Source organism: Hirundo rustica, chromosome 8, assembly GCF_015227805.2.
Source record: "Hirundo rustica isolate bHirRus1 chromosome 8, bHirRus1.pri.v3, whole genome shotgun sequence".
In the NCBI taxonomy this organism is placed as follows: Eukaryota; Metazoa; Chordata; class Aves; order Passeriformes; family Hirundinidae; genus Hirundo; species Hirundo rustica.
Window position 1 is genome coordinate 31720762 of NC_053457.1, and position 23249 is coordinate 31744010.

At 38.8% G+C, this 23249-nt stretch overlaps 1 protein-coding gene across 9 annotated transcripts in view; it reads left to right on the plus strand.

The window, feature by feature from the left end:
- PLEKHA1 (pleckstrin homology domain containing A1) overlaps nt 1-23249 on the plus strand; it is a 31297-nt gene that overhangs the window by 1039 nt on the left and 7009 nt on the right. For 5 of the 9 annotated variants that reach the window (XM_040071924.1, XM_058421642.1, XM_058421643.1 and 2 more), the window contains exons 2-10: nt 10653-10764; nt 12534-12694; nt 14056-14112; nt 14843-14888; nt 16296-16393; nt 18816-18947; nt 19781-19924; nt 20840-20908; nt 23054-23118. In XM_040071924.1, coding sequence (XP_039927858.1) covers nt 12554-12694; nt 14056-14112; nt 14843-14888; nt 16296-16393; nt 18816-18947; nt 19781-19924; nt 20840-20908; nt 23054-23118 — 752 coding nt within the window. In that variant the 5' untranslated portion in view covers nt 10653-10764; nt 12534-12553. Of the gene's footprint in view, nt 1-10652; nt 10765-12533; nt 12695-13088; nt 13344-14055; nt 14113-14842; nt 14889-16295; nt 16394-18815; nt 18948-19780; nt 19925-20839; nt 20909-23053; nt 23119-23249 lie in introns of those variants that run through there. The other 4 variants (XM_040071923.1, XM_040071928.1, XM_040071926.1 and 1 more) reach the window with 3 other exon arrangements.

Here is a 23249-nt window from a genome sequence, read left to right on the forward strand (position 1 = left end):
ATCAAGCAGAACGAACAGTCTTCAAGTGGGGAAACAGTTATTTGTTATGCTGAGCACCTGAATTAGGCATCAAGAGAGTGGTGTTATCCGAGTAAAGCTGAGAGGTAGAATTTCTTACATTTTTTTTTAGATTCTTTAGAGCTACAGCTCTCCATGCTTCACCTTCTCAAAGCGGAGTACTTTTTAAAGAGACTACTAGGCATGGAGCAAGCTGAACAGCACCGAATTCTTTGCTGCCTTCTAACAAATTCCTTGCTTTCCTGACAGAGGCTGTGATGACTGTAAAGATAATTTTTCTCTTCTCCTTACCCAATCCCATAGCTGACCCTGCAGGACAGGGCCATATTTGATGGTACAGTTTTGGGGACTATCATGTGTGAGGAGTGGCTTCTCACTGTTGAAACCAAATCAACAGGATTTGTTGGGTTTTATATTTTGGTTTGGGTTTTTTGTTGTGGTTTTTGTTTTTTTTTAATTTAATTTTTGTTCTGCATTCGTTTTGATGCAGCACAAGCACAATCCTAACCGGGCTGGAAGCATGTGTGGCAGCTTTGACTGGTTGCTGTCTCATGAGTTACTCCGTCTTACGGAACAGTGAACTTGCATTTTAGGTCCATTCAGTCTTGTTTCCTCCTAGTTGTTATTTTTAGTTGAGAGAGTCACACCAGTAACAATACATGAAACTGTCAGGTTTGTGAAGCACACAAGTGCAGAAGTGCAGGTTTCCCGATTGTCACGTGAGGAAGTGTTAAAAGTGGGCTGAAATCTCTTTGTGGTAGGAAGAGATGCTGGGCCTGGCTGATATTTGGAGGAGAGTGTTTTAATTCAGGGATAGATAAGCGCTGATGTAGAAAGTGATAATTGAAGAAATGATACATGGGGGGTTTATGTGTCCTGGATATCACGGAGTGCTGCACTGCTGGAGTCAGCTTTGCATAAAATATAAACCTTGGTGTGACTCACTGAGTTCTGTTTGCAGTTATCAAATGTTGTGATTTGATTTTGCGAGTGTAGAAGATTTAATTCCAAGTTCATAAATTCTAAAGACAGCTATTTTCTTCAGCTGTTTCTCTGCTCTAAAACTACATTTGGCCTCATGCTCCATTGCATAGCTCTACATTTGAAGGGTGAAATTAAAGCAGAAGATGCACAGAGGGTCACTGGCAGGTGCAGTGTGGTGCTGAGATGTTTCAGAGGAGCAGATGCTTTCATACAAATTAGAGAATAGTCAAAGAATAATGGCTGAATAAAGAAAATAGAGTCTTTGTGCTTTCCCTCTTCCTTCTTTCGTCCTGTATTTATTTTTCCTCAAGAGTAGTAGCTGAGTGACAGAAGACAGACACACATGGGGAATACAGAAGGCACGTGCATGAGGAAGAGACCTGAATGCAAGAACTTTTCCTGCCTTGTTTTTTCCAGGTAGCTGGGGCTTGTTCCAGAAGGCAGCAGAACTATCTCAGCCCAATAAAGGCTGACTGCATGTCAGAAAGTTGGTGTAGAGGAGAGGAAGTGCAGAAGTCAGTTTTTATTGACTGTAACAGATTAGAAAGAACTTGAGGACATTACTGAAATGAGAACGGATCTCTGCTTGTAACACAGTCTCCAGTGCAGTGTTGGATGTAGCCCAAACTGCCAGGCCTGCAAAATTCTTAATCTATTTTAGTAGATTTAGAATTCCATCGATGTCTTTATTACTGACTGTTCCTGGTTATTTGAGCTGACAGTTATCATAGTAAATGCAGTTCCTCCACAGTGCAGCAAACCAGCACTGTTGGGGCGTGAGTACATGTTCTAATGAGAATTTTCCTTGCATGCTCTGCTGTGCTTTTGGATGAATCCAGCTCTACATCAGTGTTTAGACAAACAACATATCACAGCTTGTGATAGGAGAGCATGTATCTGTCTTGCAAGATGGGTTTTGGCAGGGTTGGGTTTTTTTTCACTGATAATTATGAACAATAGGAGCAGTCTTAGAAAATACTTACTGGGGTTTGGAGCCAAGTGAACCTTTGTGCAGTTGTGTAATTGCATGAAAATACAGGATAGTAAGTTATTTCAGTGCCAAAGTGGGAATTTAGGTAACTGGCTTTAGCATAAAACATTTTTACAGCGTGAAACAAGCGCTTAAGAAGTCACCAAGAAATTATATAAAGAAACAGAACAGTCAGTACATGTATTCCTTTGGTTTTGAAACTAAATGCGATGGGACATGGCTAAAACCATTGCTGTCAATGATTTATAAAATTATATAAGAAACCTAAATATCATAATCCTAGTGAGCTTATTTGACATATGAAAATAATGTAGCTGCTTTAAAAAAGTCACCTGCTGAAGAGGTCTGAGTGACAAGAAAGGTTCAGGTTTTGAAGTTATACCTCAATGCAGAGAATCACTGAAATGAATTGGAATGAGGGATATGGCTGAGCTGCTTCAAATTTTTTTCTGCTCTTACTCTGATCTTTCCAATTAGGACTTAGAAAACATATAGATCTAAGGTCATCTTGATACATGCTGTACCCTAACTGTGAGAAATAATTTTGGTACGTGTTGGTATAGGGCTCAATTCTATAAATAACACTTTCCTCTCAGTGCTAGGTAAAGCAGCAGGGTTTTGTTGCTGTTGAGGAAGGAAGCTGGTTCATTGTCTCAGCACTAAGCAGCATTTTCTCCCTCCAGGGACTTGCAGAAGCATCTAGAATGTGTAGGTGTTTCTTTAATCTTGGAGAAGGAACTTATTAAGCTTTCTGGTGCAGAACTGTATGAGCCACTTACTCTTAACAGATGTTATCTGCACAAGTAGGGAGTTGCAGGTCTGGTAGACGTTTGTGGCATTCAACAGTTTAAACAGTTTTCAGGTTTGAACATATGCCTTTGCCTTAAAATCTGAATAGTTTCAGGTATTTTATGTAGGAGAAAGGTGGTTCAATAGCGAGGTTGCTGCTCTGGGACTTGGGAAACAGGTTCAGCTCACTGTGTTGCCAAAAAACTTCCTGTGTGGCCTGGGACAAGCTGCTTCTGTGTCCCTCCATTCCCATACTGAGACTCTGCATCACAGGAGTGCTCAGGGTATGTCAAGTTGGAGCAGGGGAGGTGCTGATGTGGGGCACAGAGCTCCCTAGTGCTGCAAGGGAGAGGCTGAAGATGCTGCCCAAGTTAATAAACTAGGGGCGAGCTCCAGGCAGGAGGAGCAAAACCAGAAAAATACAGTGGAAAAAAAGGTTTTGACTGGAAACCTCTGGTGTCACTTAGAGAAAGCAAGTCCTTAAAACTTACAGGAGCACTGCATGGCCTTGTTTGTTTCACAGGATTTTAAAACAATGCTTAAAATACCCACACAAACATATAAATCTTTTATGTTATGGTTCTGCCACACAGGGGACAGTAGCAAATCTCGCTCCGTTCCTTTGTTGGCTGCTCTCTTCTTTGGAAGCTGCTTTTAATTCTAGCTAACCATTGCATCCAGATGTTTTGGATATCAATTTAGCTAATTTGTTCTGCTGGCATGGTAAGCAGAATCTCTTAAATTGGGCCTGATTTACTGACTTTTCACGTGAAAGAGGTTGAGCTTTTCTACCTCTTCACTCTCCCAAAGGCAGAAAGAATTTGCAGGCGTCTCTAATGAGCAGTGTCTTTAGTAATGTTATAGAGTTAGAAGTATTTAGGATTTAAAATCTTTCTGGTGAAAATAGGGCACTGCCATTGCTATAAATTGAAAATGTAGACTAGACAGCAATTAGCAAGCTTTGCAAACATGTTTTCATTGTTGAGAGTCAACACTCCCAGGAACAGTCTCTGTATACTGACAGATAGCTGGTAAATTAATTCGTTTAATATGTAATTGTTTTGATGTGTATGCTCTCCCTGGGTGCTTTGGTACCCACCACATTTACATCCCATGTCCAAGAAAATGTGTTGGAACTTGTTCAGACTAGTGACTTAATTAAGTGTTCTTCTGTTGAGCACTAAAACAGTTACATGCCAGGTTTGTTGTAAGAGTGAGCAGTCCTCTTCAAACTGTACTTTAAAAGATGTTGTTCAATATGTTGGTTTACTCTTTAGGGAGGCTGAGAAGGACAAATGGGGACTTAGACTGGGCTAATAATTCAACTGGCAAGTTGTTCCTATATCTGGTAGGCTGTGCCTGTGTGTGCAGCAGTGCTGGAAGGTTGGGGTGACTTAAAGGATGTTCAAAGTGTGTCTGCTGATTCAGGACTCCAGGGTTCGGTTATCTTGATTTTTTTATCATTAACCTTTTTCTTTTGTTTCTTCCTTAAGTCAAGTTCACTGTAGATGCTGTATTTTATCTATACTGTAATTTATCTATACTGTCTTCCTCCTTTGTGCTGGTGCCCTGATTTTTGGGTGGAGGAACGTGATTCTTTCAGGAGATCCGTTTGCTGCCTTTTTTGTGGGAGGCAGCAGTACAGAGTGTTGAAAACCAGGCTGTTGCATGCTCATGGTACATCCAGGATTTCCAGGCTTGCTGGATGTACACAGGACTTGCAGTTCTTCTGGAGTGTTTCTGCCTGGCTTGTGTGTAGGTCAGACAGCAATCCCACAAAATGCCAGGAGCCTGCCTGGTACTTTTGGGATTATTCTGTGGGTGGAGGGGTGTTATTCTCCCCGCACACCATAAATGAGGTTTTGAGAGACTCCTTTTGTCAGTGCAGCAGCAGCTGGGCAGTAACTGGTATTTGTGTCATCCCACAAAGGAGGAGGAGGGTGAGGCCAAAGGCCACAGCAAGACATGGGCTGTACCTGACGTGAGGACAATTCCCTGTGCTTATGGCTTGGTTCCAAGGAGGAAAGCTGCTGGAAACGAATTCTGTGAGAAGTTACAGTGAGTGATGTGCTTCGAGTTAGGTGTTAGTGTGCTGGCACTGTGCTACAAAACCTGGCACTTTATGTGGGGTTTATCTGTGTGTCAGGTGAGACTTCTATTAAATACGCCACAGTGGGACTTGATTTTCTTAATTTAAGGCGTATTAAAAAAAAAAAGAGAGGGGGAGGGTAATGTCCCAGAAACTTTGCCATTTGATGGGAGCTTAATTTTCCCCTCCCACTTTGGTAAACAGGAGCTGGCATGTTCTGTAAGTGCACGTTGGTTCTCTTACATGAGACACAAAGCCCTGTCCTTCCTAAAGAGCTTCCACTACACTTGCAGTTACTGAAGAGCTCTGAAATTAGTCCTGATCTCTGGGAGTCCTTGTGCAGTTCTGTTACAACTGAGAAGTGAGTTGGATTCTGGAGGAAATATCAAATCTTTGCAGTAGAAGGAATTTTGGCCCACACAGTGGATTATACAGTGAAATGAACATGGTCTGTACTGTAAAGAGTAAAATAAATGAGGTGAAAATTGAACAGCAATGATTTTTTCCTTTCCAAAGCTTTAATGTAGGTGAGCCATTGCATTTTTCTTTATTCGGCATTGAAGTTGCTAAATTGGATCTGTAAAATCAAAATTGATGATCAGTTACTTGCTTTGTGTACTTTGCTTTCATTAAATCCTTTTATATCTGTAAAAGGGGTCAAGCCAAATATTCACCTGATAATGTTCTTTTCATTGTTTGATATTGAAATGAACTGAAAAATCAATTATTTACAGTCCTTCCTTTAACAACATAAGAGCATTCTGGGAAAACTGAAGATATTGCTAATTTCCTAAGCAGCTGGCCTTTCCATCTCTTACACACTTCCCAGGAGGAAGGTGTGTGTTTATTTGTACTGCTGAGTTTATACCCAGGGTTCAGAGTGAAAATCAGCAAGACTGGCTCAAAAATGGCAAACTTCATAATTCAACCAGCCTCACCTTCTTTTTGTATTGGACTTCCTGAAGTCAAATAAGCTTCATCAAGATTTGTAGTTTGATTCAGATGGGGATTTGAAATAGCTGGGAGTGTGTGGAATTCAAGTGCTTGCAGGGGTTGGCCTGGATGAAACTGTTACTAGTTTATTATTGAAATTAAACAGGGTTTTGGTTTTTTTTTCTAATGACTAACTAGTACTAATAAGTAATCCTAATAAGTAATGTGGTTATTTCCTGCTTAATTTTTAATTTGTTTTGGTTGTCATGAATGGACACTTTCTATAGGCTAAGCATGTAAGCATCTTCAAGAACAAGGATCTGATTTGTTGTATTTGGAATTTTGTCGGTGGCACTTACTTAAAATTTTGAAAAGGCTGATAAAAAAAAATTAAAATAATTGTAAATATGAATCAACCCTGAACTTGCATTTTTAAGGATTTTAAGTAATATGTAACTGAAATTAATAAGCATTTAAAAACTTGTTTTGAGGCTTGTGTGAGACATATGTCAAAGTGAATTAGAGTAACTATATTTTGTTTTGTTTTATTGTATTGTATTTATCTCTGGTTATATCTCATTTTGAGTAACTATATTTTAATCTCAGAGGCTTAATATAAAGTGATGAAAATTACATCTGACTGTTGTAAGGACTCGGTATTGAACATATTCTATCTCTGTCTCTTCGCTTTGTTATTTTACTTCATTGCCTTGTAAGCTGGTCATCACTCATAAGTTATTAATGGATTAATTTCAAGGGTGTTTTTTTTTATAATGGCCTCGTTGCACAGGATGCTTCCTTTTATTTGTGTTAGCTCAGTGCATTTAGTGGGACAGTTAAAATAATTGTTTTAGCTGGGCAAAAACCCTTAATAGGTGAGGTTGTTTTGGAGTTTTTTTTGTTGTTGTTTTGACTTAAAAGATCAGTGATAGAGAAGAATTTTGCATCCTGTGCAGTGCATTTCCTCATTCCATCATATCCCAAAGCCTTTGGCTGCTGTTGCAAATACCTTAAAATGGAGGAAAATAGTTCAGTTAAGAACAGGAAACATCTCTTAGAGAAATTTCTGCAAAAGTATTTGAGGAAGTACTGATCTGTTCCATGGTGGAACTTGTAAATCAGTATTTGAAACAGGCCAGGGGACGATGGATTCAGATTTCACTTAGAACATAATGATATTTTTTTGTTTTCTGAGGTGAAAGTAACATTACAGGATACTATTGAATACAATTAATCATTTGACTTGCTGAGGTACACTGGAAAAGATGGGAGTGGTTGGTTTACCCTGATTTAACAAGTGTTCCTGGAAAACAGCAGATCAGCATTTTGAGCACAGAATCACGACTGGATAAGACATAAGTTCAAGATAAGGCTGCTGGTTTTGTGAGATGATTCATCACTGCAACAATGATTTTTCTGTATTGTGGTGTGCTTGGAAGCTGATTTGGGTACTGGGGAGGGGATGTATCTTTTGACATTCCTCATAGTTTGGTCAGGGATAAGAGGGGTCACTTGTACTAAAGGTTTTTGGAAATTTGATTTCTGCTTAGGAATTTTTTTCCCCGGTGATTATTGGCCTTTTGCAGCTGTTTTTTCTTTCTTTTTGACTACTTTAGAAAGGGAATCTGAATTTAGGGGACAGTGTGTCCTGGAGACTTCCAGTTCTCATTTTTAGATGTAGTTAAAAAGTTGATCATAGCGTCACAGGCTGCTGGCAAATCAAAGTCGTGTCTTCCCTGCTAACAGGAGTATCCAATGTCTGCTGTGTCCTCCAGAACAAAAATGAGGCATTGGAGGATTCTTGGGAAATTGAAAAGCTGGGCTGGTAATTTTAAATCCACCAACTCTGAATTATCTTTTGTTGTCAAAAGAATTGCAGCCAAGTCACCTCTCCAGCTCCTGCATTAATTGTTTGGGGGGGTTGTTACGTTTTCATACAACTTTGGGAGTTGTATAAAAGGTGAGCAGGGATTTATAGTATTGTCTCATAGTATAAGTTATCTCTGTGCAGGGCTGCCTGTGCTGGAAGGTTTTCAAGGAAATAAAAAGAGGTTTGAACTACTGTCTCTGGAAGATTGATGTGACTTGTTTTCAGAGGCTGCACTGAGCTGCTTGTCTTAGGGTTGGAATTTCCCCCTCCCCAATCCCTTTCCTTATCCTGCATGGACACAAGGAGGAAAGCTTTCTTTGCCCCGTTCTTCAGGGGATGGGCAGGACAGTCTGAACTCATCCCTTCCCCTCGGGAGGCAGTAAATGGTCAGTAAAAGAGATGACCAGCTGGAGAGCAGCTGATTTACAGCAGGAAGCTGAGAGTAATTGCCTAGGCAAAAGCCAGGAGCCCTCACTAATTAAGCTGTCCCTGGAACTGCAGGAAAGACTGGAGATCGCTGGGGATGCTGCTTTACCTTCCCTTTGTGGTGCTGGAGCTGCTGTAAACAGCAGAGCTTAAAAAGGGAGATGGGGAGGAGGGATGGGCATGACTCATGGCATCGTTTTATATTTATCGGGTGGAGGTGTATGAATGTTGTTCTTCATTTCATAGGGATGAGTAAGTAGGTAATGGATGTTTCTTAATCTTCCTGGCTGATGGAAAAAGAACCCCAAAGTCATCTCCTGGGGTGAGTTAAATCCAAAGTTCCAAATGTCCACGTGTTAAAGAGCAGGAAGTAGAACTGTTCCTCTAAATTCTGGAAATAAAAGTAATAAAATATACCCAAAGCTTGGGGAAAAGACATGTAAAATAAAGAGGTTTTAAATGCCCTTCTTGTATTTCTTAATCAAGCTCTCCTGTGATAGTGCAAAGCCTCTTGCATGGTCATTTTATAAAGGCAAAATTCCACTTGCTTTAGTCAGCCAGTGGTCCGTGGTTTGTACCTACCTGTGGAAATCACGTCAAAGGAGAGACTGGCCCATGGAAATGTTATCTGGCACCTCACTTCAGTCTTGCCTCGACTTTGTACTCGAAGATACAAAGGCTGCAACCAATCTGTAATGGAGGTGAACTCAAGAACAGGTGCCGGTGGGAAACTAAAAATAGGAATTAATGTGGGAGAGTTTAAGCCGTGTGTTATAAATGGTGAAAAGGAGACGCTCGTGTGCCTCTGCAGGTCCTACTTGTGCAGTCATGCATTTACAGTGAGACTGGGGAAGGTGATCTGGGATTTTTATTTATAGCGGTGCCCAGGAGGCCAGGCAGCCCTCAGCGTGGGATATAAATGTTGGGGAATGTCGGTGTGTGCTGTACCTCAGAGGAAAAGAGCGGGGAGAGGGGAAATCTGAGAGAAGCTGGGCTGATGAGGTATGGACCTCTTAAATTAGTACCCTGCTGCTGGAAAAAGAGATGTAAGGCTTCAAAAATAAGTGACGCCTCCTGTTTGGATTATAACACAGCCCTCCAGGAAAGAGTTTTAAGGAGCTGGGAGTTCTTACAGGGTGTTACTATACGCCACCAAATGGGTTTTCAAGAGCATCTTTGTTTCTGGGGAATTGTGGCGAGAACCAGGAGGAAATGGGCCACGGGGATGTTTTTCCTGAAGTAGCACTATGCCATTGACCCACAGCTCCACTGCAGGGAGGGAAGGTAAAATAAAATGAAGTTGTGTGTGATCTGTAGCAGGTTTGATCCCTTCAGCCTTTTTAAGGACTCATAATCTTTTTATAATGCTTGATTCTAGAAGAGTTCATACACTGTTCCGTGCTGCAGAAAATAACTAAGGGTGCATGTAAAAATGCTGTAAAATGTACAGATTTGATGATTTTTCTTTCACAATTGCTTCAAATAATTTAATGAAAAATCTCATCTATGCAAGACATGATCTGTATCCTGAAGACATTTCGAAGTTGAAGTTCTGATGAATTCTTAGGCTGCTGTTCTTCCAGCCGGATTTCCTGCGCTGAAGAATTAGAGTTCTGCAATTCCTTGTATGAATCCTGGCAGTTCCATCAGTTGCTTTTTTGGGTCTGTCTAGAGTTGTCAGGAAGGGAATCATTGGTGGTGGCTTGTCATGTGTTCAGTCCCATTAGTAACTGGAAGAAAGGCACACATTGATTTTTTTTTTTTTTCTTTTTTTTAATGTGCATTACAAATTGTGGTTCATTAATGAGCGTTGAATAGAATTGCTATTAATTTACAGAGGAATCTTGCCAAGGTGTAATGTGTTGCAAGCAGGCTTTTAAAAATGGAAAACAGTTGTATGATATTGTGTTAGATTTCAATTTATTATAAAGTTAAAGGGGGCTTTTTTGTCTCTTATTCTTTAAGACCATCGGTCTGGTAGAGATCTGTAATCCCTTGAGGAATTTTAAACTAATTTGAAGAAAACAGCAATTATAAAATTTACATTTTTACATTAGTGTTAGTATATGCTGTATTTTCATTAGAGCACAGAGTAGGTGCAAATAGTATCATTTTGTAGACTAGATTAGCTAGTAGTACTTTAAAATAGAAAATCTTTATTAATTTAGGTTTGGGTTTTTTCTTCTGCTTTGAGAATTGGTTTACTGACAAATAACAAAAAGCTTCTGAGTTTTGTTTTTTACTCTGGAAGAAAAAAGTCAAGTATTGGAGTAGTTCAGCTTTAGCTAATTGTATGTTCATAATGGAGCATTATGAGCATCCCCCTTTCATTTTCCTTGAAAGGTTTTCTGAAACATAGATTCTCTTATAGAGGGAAAGTGCTTTGAAAATTCAGTTGGTTTTATTCAAGGATTCTTAATCAATCCGTATCTTGTTTCAAAAACAAGTTTTCCTTGTTTCGTGTTTGGTTTTCTTCACATCTGCAGAGAACACAGCTTTAAGTCTGCTCAGACAGGAAACCAGCCACCAATATTTGCTTTTTTTTTTTTTAGGCACAGAGCTTTTCTGGGCTTCATAAACTGTTGCTATGAAGCCTAAAGGGTGTGCTGGAAATGCTGGATGATTTTGTTGTGGGACCGCCTGGCACAAAGTAGGGCGATACCGGTAAATGGCAATTTTTATATTCATTTAAATGCAAGCAAGGTGTGATGCCAAGTTCTGCCAGATGAGAGGTGTAATTTAGAGAACAGCTACCCTTGAGCTTGCCCTCAGATGTGTTTATAGGGAGATTTTGCTTCAGTGAACTGATCCCAAGAGGCTCAATTGAATTACTGATGAATATTTGTTAAAATAATGATATTGTCCTGGGTGCTCAAGTGTTTATTTTTGTGGTCCTTATAGTTATAACTTGGTTACAGACTTGGAGCTGTGATTTTAAATTGTGAGGAACGCACCAAGAAAATTTAGATAACCTTAGTAAATCTTCTTACTTTATTGAAGAATAAACCTTTGCATATTTAAACCATTGCTGCTGGTGATAGACTTTTTAAAAACCGTTTCTCAAACTGATTGTGTCAAAAATTTGTTTGTGTTCCAATTAGTCATATAAAATGACAGCTGTAAATTGTACATTTACATGTTTGTTTATTGATCCTCCCCCCCCAAAAATGTGGATATCTGAGTCCCTAAAATAAACAGCGATTGTCTCCCCAAAGCAACACTTGAAAAACTCTCATGTTTTGGTGTGGTGTATCAATAGCTAACTACAAATAATTATCAGATGTCTGTCTCGTTGTGTATATATATATGTAAATGTATTTAAATCAAGTAACCTTAAAGAGGCATTAAAGGTAAAGAATTTAAAGAAATACTGAGATGAAACTTCCATATTTCATTGTTAAAGTTGGAAAATTATGAAAAATGTGAAATGCTTCAACCTTCTATGTCTTACATTAGTATTTTTGGATCTGTACTACTTCGGAATTTTGTATCAAAATGTGAAGACTGAATCATTTCTTTCCTGCCCTGTGAAAGATTGGTATCAACCTGATTTTGATCATTTTTTAGATGAGTATGCAAATTTAACTTTGGTCTTACAAGGCTGGCTCTTAAAGTAAAATGACTTTCCCATAAAACAGAAGGAAGCAGAACACTTGATGCAATAGGCTGCAGTAAGGTGGAGCCATAAAAGGTGGATGGCAAAATGGCAATAGGTGGGCACAATGCAGCTTTTAATTCATTTTTTTGAAGCAAAACAAACTAAAAAAAAGAAAGAAAAAGACCCCACCCCCCCCAGAACAAAAGCCAAAATAAAAGCCTGGCGCACTCAGGCCTCAGTACAATGAGCAGAGGATGTTCACAGCTCTGTTGGTGCACACACAGCTTCATTTTTCCTTTTAAATGTATGAGAATGCAAAGATGTCATCTTAGAGTTAGACGTGAAGTGCTTTTTGTCAGAGAGAAGAAAAATGTGAACAGTGTTTCTAAAAGCCTTTTTCTTGCATTTGCCTAAGCCAGATATGAAAATTGTGTTGGGCAGTGGAGCTCCTGAGAAAGGTTCTTTCTTGGCCATGAGAGGCAATGTCAAAGGAGGAAGTGTAACCCTGGCCCTGGCTCAATTTTGTGCGTGTTGTGAAGGAGAACCTTTATTTTTCAGTGAACCTGTAAAAGTCTTGATGCTCATCTGCTGCTTACCACTTCTATCTTTATGCTTAGGCTATTAGATCTGCTAAATACGTGCTTCAAAATGTGAAAGTCCCGTGTAAAAATTCAGTGCTGGTGGTGTGGGGAGCAGCCGCGCTTCGCTTACCCTTCCGTAGAAACTCCTTTCAGCTGCTGATTGAAACCGCTCAAAATGTCGTGGGTAGGCACAGAGCACTCTTGAAATTACCAACAAGGAACTTTGCTCACCTCCTGTGCTTTTTGTTGTGCAGTGTGATGTCCAGGGTCAGAAATGCCTTATGTGGATCGCCAGAATCGCATCTGTGGTTTCCTAGACATTGAGGAAAATGAGAATAGTGGGAAATTCCTGCGGCGGTACTTCATCCTGGACACGCGAGAGGACAGCCTGGTGTGGTACATGGACAACCCACAGGTGAGCTGTTCCTGCCAGCAGTCTCCTGGTTTATCTCGGTTTTGGATTTTCTAACCAATTCTCAAAACGAAAGCGGGGTTTAGTATTATGCACCTGGAAGCTGGGGGTAATAAATCCTTGATGTAAGTGAAATAATTGTAAATCAGTTTAATAAACGCACCCCCCGGTGTTTAATTCACCTTTAAGCTTACGTGGCAGTGTGTGGTTTCCCTTGCATTACATATTCCTTTCCCTCAACAGAATCAGTGATTGAAAAGCGATTTTTAATGAAACCTGCAGTTGCAGTCCGGCATGGATGGTGTATGAGTGAGGACAGCTCGCATCCGTTGTGATGGAGAGCAGCCTTTAGCTAAGAGCTACTTTTACAATGTCCCTGCATCCCTGTGTTTTCTAGCAGAGGGAAGAACAGATAATTGCTCAAGGTTTGGGCACAGAGACAGTGAGAGCGTAGGATCCAGGTCAGCTGACAACTGCCTGCCAGAAGAATATCCATGTACCCTTGTGCCAGGAGCAGCAGAGTTAAAAAGCATGAGTCTGCTGTTCAAAGGAACCAGCACAAACAAAATGTAAATGAAGTGCAGCTCCATGGATGTGACTTGTGACTGAAGCATTTAGCAGTTCTCACTGAGGAGAAAAAGAATTTCTGCAAGTAAGACAGACTTCAAACATTTGATCTAGATGAGTGAAAAGGAGCAATTCAGGGCATGTGGACAAAACCTCGAAGTGCTGTAGAAATTGCAGTTCCTCAGAAGTTTTAAGACTTAATGATATTTGCAGTGCACACCCAGGCCTAGGTTAGGCCTTTTATTTTACGTGTGCAAATGAAAGGGTTTCTTGCAAGAGGCAAATTGAAACTTCTCTTCTTCCACTGCGGTAATTTTGAAGAACTGCAGAGTTTTTATAACTACGTGAAGGCCTTTCTAAATCCCTGAAGTGATTGGAAAATATGTGAGATGGCCTTTGAAGTATCTGACATAATAGATGAATGTCACTTCTTGTCCCTTCCGCCTGCCCTGGTCAAAGTCCATGAGACTCCAACATCTGTTAAGGAAAAAGTATTCTTTCCGGATTTCCTGGATGCAGACCCACAAGAATCCTTTTTCCTCTAGTAAAATACATAAACCTCTGAAACAATTACTATTTGTATTGTTTCTAGCAGTCTTTCTGTTTTTAGTTAACAGATGTGTGTATAATAAACAAGTAGTTTAGATCCTGTTTCAAGCATACATTGTGCATTGTCTATAAAAATATGTAGGGCTTTCTTTTTGTTCGTGGAATTAGTTGCTTTTTATGCATAAACACTGGCACCGTGGCATGAGAATAAATTAGTTTCACTTTGTAACATATGTGATTTATTTCAGAATCTTCCCTCCGGATCTCCACCTGTTGGGGTCATTAAACTTACCTATATTTCAAAGGTAAGATAATTAATATGTCAGACACTCATTAAATTCTTGGTGGTAACTACCAAGGGCCTCAACTTCAGACAAATTCAAATGCCGCTTACTCCTTTTGCTTCTGCAGTGCTCCTGAATTAGAGAAGTGCTAAAACTCTTCAGTAGGTTCAAGTTGAAATAAGAACAGGTTAATTACTGTGTTGTTTGTTTAGTGATATCAAACAGCAACTCTTTGTGCTCATAAAACTGACATTTCAGTTCTTTATGAGTATTTGAATTCCCATTTAGTCTTGGAGAAAAGACAGGTCGTTTATGAAGGGGAAGATGTCTCTGGGTGTGATGCCTTGCGAGTAATAATGACTTTTAATAGGCAGGACAGAAATTTCTAAAGAATATTTAGTTCTTGACAGTGTGTATACAGTTAGTTCTAAATATGTCTGAAAGGGAACTGTGAACTAAGAAAGTTTCAGTGGTTATGTTTGTAGCAGATACTGCATTAATAAATAAATGGAGAAAAATACTTGGCCTTTTCTCGTCCTGCTCATTTCTCATTCTTCCTTTGCGTTTTTTTGTTGTCAATACTGCATTTTTCCACCTTCCCTGTTTGTCTTTCATTTTTGTTTGTTTGTAATTCTCTTTATCATTGTGCCTAACCAGCTTGCTGTGAAAATGTTTGAATTTACCCACTTGAAAGGGAATAAAATATCTGATGCATATTTTGTGACATTTATAATCTTAATTTCCCCGCTAGGTTAGCGATGCAACTAAGCTGAGGCCAAAGGCAGAGTTCTGTTTCGGTAAGTTTGGCATGTGTTGTGTGCATCAAATACTTTCTTCAGAAATGTGGAACAAAGATAATGTTCTGCAGTTCTGGTACCAGCTACAGCTGGTAAAAAAAATAGCTTCTATTCACTTTCTTCTTTAGTGTGATGGAAATGTTGGCTTCCTCATACGGTGTTTTTGTGTTTTTTTCATATTACAGCGTAATGAGGAGTAGGTGAGAGCTGTTTTTTCAGATGTCTGATATTTTTGAGGCGTTAATAAGCAATGAAAGTTGTTTTCAGAAACATGGCCTGCCTGTCAGCTGGGAAGACAAAAAATTTCACTATTGGAATCTCTTTTTTACTGATGGAAGACTTGATTTAATCGATCTAAAAATACTGTCAGCCAATGCTCTTAAGTCAGATTTCAGCTTCTGTTGCTGCACAAAAAACCTCAGAAATTCTTGGGGTGCCTTCTAGGTTTACATTTGTTTAAAATGTACTAAAGCTTTAGATAATATTAAAACTCCTCCTGGTTTTAGACAAGTACCTGGTTTGTCAGTTCAGTGCCTCTGAACAGATTCCTCTGAAGTTCTGTGGAGGGCTTTGTCCTCAACACTTGTAAAGTTTCTCCTGTCAGTGGGCCAGCTCTAAAACACCTGAGTGATCCAAGATGCTGGCTTAAATATCTCTAATTTATTAAAGAGTTTTTCATACTTTGTAGAGGAAAAACATAAATTTATTGTCTTTATATTCAGATGGTTTTAATCACTGTTCGCCTTAAAACCTTTTTCAAGAATTAGCCGTGATTTCTTTTTTTGCTGTTACACTGAAATGTGTTTGTCCTTTTGGGATAAAGGATGCCAGGTGTTGTGAGGTTGAGATATAAACGTATTAAAATGTGATTCTCTGCCAAGTCCCTAAAGTAAAATAGAATTTGTGTTGTAGCTGTCTTAAAGTTGTTTGGCCCTGTGCATCATAGACTTGGTAATTAATACTGATTTTTCCGGCAATTAAAAAAATTTTCAAGAAAGTAAATCAGTGACCATAGTCATGTTCATAATGTCACGAAGGTTAACAGATTCTGGGCAGAAGATTAAAAGGAGAAATTGTAGAAGTCCCCAGGTATAAAACTTGTTACTTGGGGAAATTGAGAAAGAGGAAATGGAACTGCAGAATATTTTGATGAAATTGAAGACTTCATTTTTATGTCAGAAAAATCTTTTTTCAAAGTTTGTATGATGTTGTTTAAGTGGAGAGCTTAAATTACTATTTTTTTTAGAATAAAGCAATCAAGTAGATTTATGTGTCTCAATATGACTCCCTAAACTGAAACACAGCAGAGCACTTAAATTTATCATCTGAAATCAAATCTTTTCATAATGATATTAAGTTTGCTCTTAAATTTCAGTGTTGTTAACTTTTCGTGATGGTTTTTAACAGTTATGAATGCAGGGATGAGAAAATACTTTCTACAAGCCAATGATCAGCAGGACCTAGTTGAATGGGTAAATGTTCTGAACAAAGCTACCAAAATCACAGTAAGTGGTTGAGTTGATATTTAGCAGTGCTTTCAAATGGTGACTGTCTCAAGGTGCTTCAATGTTACCTTTGCCTCCAGTTTCTATCACCGCAGACAAGTCTTGGCTTGACTTTCCGGTACTTGGCGAAATTGTACAGAACCCCCCCTAAATTTGACTTTAATTTACTTACTGGAAATTGGACAAAATACAATCTTTTTAATTACAGCATAGGTTTTTTTCCCTAAAAATTTAAAATTAACTGTGCACACTTAATATTATTTGAAATATCCGTAAGACACTAGAAAGCAATGAAAAGATACACATACTTCTACCTGCTGTCAAAAGTTGGTATTTCTTAAAGTATCACTAAAATATTGATCAATAACTCCAAAGACTCCCTCCTGATTTTGAGTAACATCCATGCAAAGAAACATTGATGGTTCTTCTGGTAAATGTTAAATTACTTTTCTGGGTTATACCAGGACAAGTTCTATCATGTTATCTCATGATAGAAACCCCCACGTGTTATCTCAGTCTTCTCAGGAGGCAGAAGTTATGGTTTTGTTTTCTCCAGTTTTGGGGAAGTGATGGCAGTGAACATTTCTGAGAGCACACAGTTCTGAGCATGGGTGCACACATTTGTGTTTTGTTGTCAGTGGCTTTCTCATTTTTGGGTTATCTAAGGATGTTTACATGAATTCTTTGAATTGTTTTAATATAGCCCATTCTTTGGGGTTATAAAAATGCTGCTGCTAATAATAACGTTTAAGAAACCGGAAGTACAAAAGTTTCTCACTTGGGTTTTTCATAAGGAGGATGCACTCATTTGGGTTTTTCATAAGGAGGATGCACCACAACCAGGCCTGAGCTGTTTCCAGTTGAAGAAACTAAGCAAACAAATAAATAAATGCATCGATTTCGAGTGAATGCTGTTTACCATCTGTTTATCTTGCATTTTCAATGGCTGGTGAAGTCATTAGTATTTCGTCTTTGAAGGAACAAGCCTTTGAATCATTCATCTGTTCACAGCTCGAGTACGGTATTGAGCACGGCCAAGTATTGAATCAAATAATTAAAGATCGCTCAATTATTAATTTTAATATGAGCATTGCTTGCTGCAGATTGCAGTCCTCCAAGATTCACTGCATGTTTTAGTCCTCTTGAGTGCTGATAATGTCAGAATGTCTGTGACCCTCTGCAGCCCAGCACGCTGTGTGCCCGTTTCTGAGTGCTGTTTGCAAATGCCTTTGTGCTGGGAGGTGGTTCTGGGCTTGGTCTGCAGCATTTTCAGGAGGAGTTTGTGGCACCTGAAGCACTTGTCTCCAAAGCTGTAGCTGCAAGCCCCTGCTCTTGAAAAGCTGAGGCTCATGAGTGTCTTATCCTTCAGTGCTGGGCTTGGCTGGGGATGGAGCCACTGACCAAGGGGTGACCAGCAGGACACTGTCCTGGGCTGACATCTGCTCTCAGCACTGTCTGTACTTCTCTGCAGGCTGCATTTTGTACAGTAAGCAGTCCTGGGCACAGGAATTTGAATCACAGACTATAAAGTAGCTTTGGTTTCTTGTCTAGATCAGTTCAGTCCCAAGTTTTGAATGTGTCACAGTCTTGGATGGACAATTTGTGTGTCCTTTCTGAAGGAGTTTGGATGTCTTCTGTAAATACCCAGTAGGTTGCTGGGTGGGGTGTTTGGGTGTGTGACTTGATCTCTCCTTGTTGAAATCACTTCAGATTTGCTGTATTAATACCAGAGGTGAAGGAGATTAGAAATGAAAAAGGCCTCGTAGTCTGCATTTCTTAGGTTAAAGAAGTTTACTCAGAAAACCGAGTAAACATTTTAGACCAAAACACTTCCAGGGAAATCAAATTCCTATGGAGTTTTGATGGCTCTAGTTCCACATTTGAGAGAATTAGCTAATAGTTACTGATAGTTAGATAGGCAGGGTCATTTTGGACAGAGGTTAGCACTATATGTATGATAAATGGGGGCAGTAACACAACCTTCATGCCAAGGACATGTGAGGACAGATGTCACTCTGCTCAGACACCTGATGTGACCAAAGTCCCAGTGTTTATGGCTTTGCTGTGCTGGCTCTGCAGGCACTGCCGTGTCAATGCTTTCTTACTAAAACTGAAAGCGGCTGAAAAATAAAGAAGCAGTTCTATAAATTAGCAGAGCTCCTTGAAGATTAAGTGAAGCACTTAACTTGGAAGGTTTGCAACTGGTTTCATCCACTGAGATGTCTTTATTGGCACCATTTTTCTCTTCAGCACTAAAGCACAGTCATTACAACAAATTTTTGTGTCAAGCCATTTTTAGCCTTTTACGATTAGTGACCATTTGTTAAATGCTACTGAAAATGCCTCAAAATTCTTGAGTAATGCTTAGGGCTTTTTTTTTTTTCCCATGAAACTGATGTCAATTCTCACATTCCAACTGCAGGTACCAAAGCAGTCTGATCCTCTCTGCCAAATGGATAATGCAAATCGTCAAGCTGAAAGCCCAGGTGGAAAGAAGCAAGTCTCCTACAGGACAGAAATTGTTGGTGGTGTTCCCATCATTACACCCACCCAGGTAATACCCTCCAAACGAGTGGGTTATTACTTGACACACAAAGCTGTACTTTTATATGCACCATTTATTCATTGCTGAGGGGGTTCTGAGGATTTTGTTCCCTTTATACAAGACTTTAAAGAATTGCTTGAGTACAGTTCTTTTTTGCTCACACGTACCTGTTAGTATAATAATGTTTTTGTCTGTGTGAAATTAATTGTTGGTGTTAACAGCGATGAAGTTCTGCCCCTTTAACAGAAAAAAAAGGGGAAAAAAGGTTGTGATGAAAAGTGGGAAAAAAGTTTGAGAGGCTGGACAAGCTTATGGAAGTAGAATCTGTGCAGTGCTAAAGATAGAACTGAATCTGTTACTGAAAGTTTCCTGAGCTGAAAATAGTTACAGATTAGATGAATATCACGTAAATTACATGTATGCTCCCAAAATGCATTAAAAAGATGGTGAATTCTTATGTCTTGTAGTCATAGAAATATTTTTTTGTTTGCTGTAGCCACCTCTAGTGTTTTGCCCATGTTACAAGTTTGCCACTAAATACATGCATGAGTTTAAATCAGTACTATTTTTTTTAATGACTGTCAATATTATTTGAAAGTACTCAGCACTTCATTAATTTCATTTCTAAGAGCAGCTTACAAGGACTCATCCCTTGGGGAGTCTCAGTTTTCTCTGGAAATCAGTTTAAATATCTTGTTCTTTCAAATTGGAAATGGGATTTGTGAGCATGGGATGATAAAGTCATTTCATATTGTAACTACTATAGTTATTCCTTGACCTTTAGAAAAAAAAAAAAACAAAACCCTGGGAGTATTCTGAACTTTCCTGCTTTTTTTTTCTAGAAAGAGGAAGCCAGTGAGGGCAGTGAAGGGGCTGACAGGAATTATTTGAAGCGGTCACAAACTCACCTTCCTTACTTTGCTGCTAAGCATCCCCCAGATAATGCCATAATCAAAGCTGGTTACTGTGTCAAACAAGGAGCAGTGGTAAGTAATATTGAGAGAAAAAGACAACTGACAGGAATTTTATTACTACTGACAGTAATAAGGATTAACTAAGGATGAAATTTATCCTCCAGTAGTTGATTTTTATCTGCGTTACTTCTTTTCATGACTTTTTTAGTGTTGTGTTGTTGAAGATGTTTTAGAGAGGCAAAGTGTGTGCTCAGACTTCCTTGTGGTGGTTAGTGTGTGCAGCTGGGAATTCTCCTGTCATACATTCTGTGGAGATCCTTGTTTTCCTTATTAAAAACATCTAAACTGGGGCAGAATTTCAGTGCCTGCTTTTTAAATCAGTAAAATGTTTAGAAAAAGCTGATTTTTTTTTTTTTTTTTTTCAGTTCAGAGGAAGAGTTGTACAGCTTATCAGATTGATTAACACAAGTGGAGTTATTCATGTGATGCCTTGCTAGAAGGAGGATCAGATAGTTCAGATGAAGCAAGATACACATCTTTGAGTTCTCAGGCTCTTTTTATCTTGTATTATGAAGCTTCTTTTTGTGACATCCCTTTTTTAGTTAAAAATAAACTAGAAAGCTGTGATGTATTGTCTGTCAGTTTTTCCTGCAGAATAGTTCTGCTGCTGTCTTTCTACAGTTTGAATAAATCTTAGAAAATAGTAGCTTAAAGAATTTTTAATTTTTTCAATTAAAAAAAAAATTAATGGTGCAAATTTATGCATATGCATAATTATCTTTGGGACACTGAAGATGGAAAATTTGTAATTATAACAAACTGCAACGAAAACATTCCAAATGAATAGTTAGGAATAAATAGGATTTACACAATATCAAACTATAAATAAAAACTAGAATGGTAAATATAATAAAATATATTCATAATACATGACATGTAAGTATATTTTATTTTATATATAAATATTTATTTCTTTTCCCTTAACAGATGAAGAACTGGAAGAGAAGATACTTTCAATTGGATGAAAACACAATAGGATATTTCAAGTCTGAACTGGTAAGTTTCCAATTTTGTGTTATTTTCCAGTGATAGTTGCAAGAAAATCTGAAGGAAAATGCTTATGTTTGAGAAATGTGCTCTGCTGCTCCTGCAGCTCTTGAGTCTGTACTGTAATAACTTTTCATGTTAAATTACTTTAAATTATTTTGGGAAGAATAAAGAAATTAATGGGGCAACTGTTTAATCTGCTTGGGAACCTGCCTGTAGGGCACTGGAGAACAGTAATAACATCTACTCTACAGCCACCCTGATTTTTGTATTAGTACTTTGTCATTTTACACTCACAAATAATTAATTGTGTTGTTGAGATAGCTGATCATTGTGGGAAAGATGAAAGTGTAATCTTGCAGTTTTTCATTTAAAGTTGGAATTACGCTTTATCATCCAGATGATGGGATCTTCTCCCACACATTTGTTTCACCAGGGCAACCAAGATGGACAAAATACTTGATTTTCTGTTCAACAGCAACACTTACAGAGTTTCTTTTAGTTTCATGACCTTTCTTCTTCCCTTGTCACTCTAAGTTTTTTGGCTGATTTTGACCAGATGTTAAGTTCCTTCAAGCTTCATTTAAAAATTAAGTGGCTGCTTCTGAAGACAGTGAAGTGTGGGATTCATTTGGGAAAACAGACTAATTGTAAGAAAATCTGTACCCAAACCTGAGTTGTAGAGAATTATAAATTGAGGAGAATGGAGTTTACAGGCCAAACATAAGATGTAAAATGTCAAGAACCCAAATTTCAGGCTGTTTCTGAAGTTAACTTTGATTTCATTTCTAATGAGGGTGTCTGCAGCAGTAGCAGGAGTTTGATGTTGCCTCATTATCTTTGGTAAGCTGTCATCAGAACAATTCTGACTCACTGCCTATAAGAAACCCTCTATTTTTATTTAAAAAAACAGATCTGAGCTCAGATTGCTCACAAACAAGTTCTAACGAGGTGAAGAATGGTACTGGGGAAGAGTATAATAGAAGGCTGGTAGAAATTTCGCACTTGCAATGTTTCATCGTGTTCCTTGAGCCTGTGTCAGTCCACAGGAGCACAGTGGAATACAGACAATATGAGACTCAGAAAATGATAATTTTTCAGCTGGAGTTTTCCCTCCAAGAGGTGTCTGTACTCCAGAGATGATCCTGCAGTTCACAGTTGATGTATTACTTTGAAAATGCATTTTAATGGATGATCGAATCTGAGAACAACAGAGAAGAGATAAGAGGAGCGCAATAACTGAAAACATTGAGTTTTAAACTTTCTACATTTGATCTGGTATTGAGCAAAGTGGTCTAATGAAAACTGCTCATGGAGGGTGGTGACATTTGGGTGACATTTGCTGCTTGCTCAGCATAAACCCCTTAAGTATCTGTTATGGAAATAGCAGGGGAAGTCATTCCAGAGCTGAAAGCTTTTGTTTTATCTGGAAGTTGTAGCCAACTGAAGCAATCCATTGTAACTTGGCTTAAAGAAAACACAGTAGGAGGTAAAATAAGTTGTTGTTTGTTTGTGGTTTACTGCAGCAGCCACCGGAAAATAATAGTATGTGTGACATTATGTTGTCATGGGAAAAGTGAAAGTGTTTGTGTTTGAATGTTCTCGCCTTTTTTTCCTGTTGTGTGAAACTTGAACACTTATTTTCATTATGGTAACAGAATTTCTGAGTGCTTCGAGGGTACTTGCTCTTTTACAGGTGTTAAGGACTCATTTCTTTGTAGAACTTTAACTGTTTTAAGTGTAGGATACAGTTAATTTTACTCAAAGCCATGTCATGCAGTCCAGTTAACAAAGTATCTTCTCTGATAGCATTTCATAGCAAATTAATGTAATCACAGTTTTAATAAAATGAGCTGCTTGAGGCCAGGGTCAGTTGTCTGATCTGGTTAGGGGAAGAGAACAGGGTGGTTGTCTTCATTATAGTATGGAATTAATGTTTTGGGAGGTTTTAGTTTCTGATTTGTCCTCCTCTTCATTTCAAGTGCCATGGTTGGTTTTAATACTTCAAAAAGCAAATGAAATTTGGTTGACACCACTTTTTTCATAAGTGACTGCCTTGAAAGTCTCATTTATGTAAGACTGCCGCTGTCCTGGCCTCTGGCTTTCTGTTCTAGCTGTTAGATACACTGTACTAAAACATGTTTCTTGTTTCAGGAGAAGGAACCTCTCAGGGTTATACCACTTAAGGAGGTCCATAAAGTTCAGGAATGCAAGCAGAGGTGAGAAGCACAGATGTCATTACATGGGATGGAATTCCCTGCTTGGTCATGGCCAGGCTGCTCCTTGGAGAACCATTCAACAGCTTCACTCGATGTGTGCATGTGGGGTGTTCTTTCTTTCTGGGACAGCC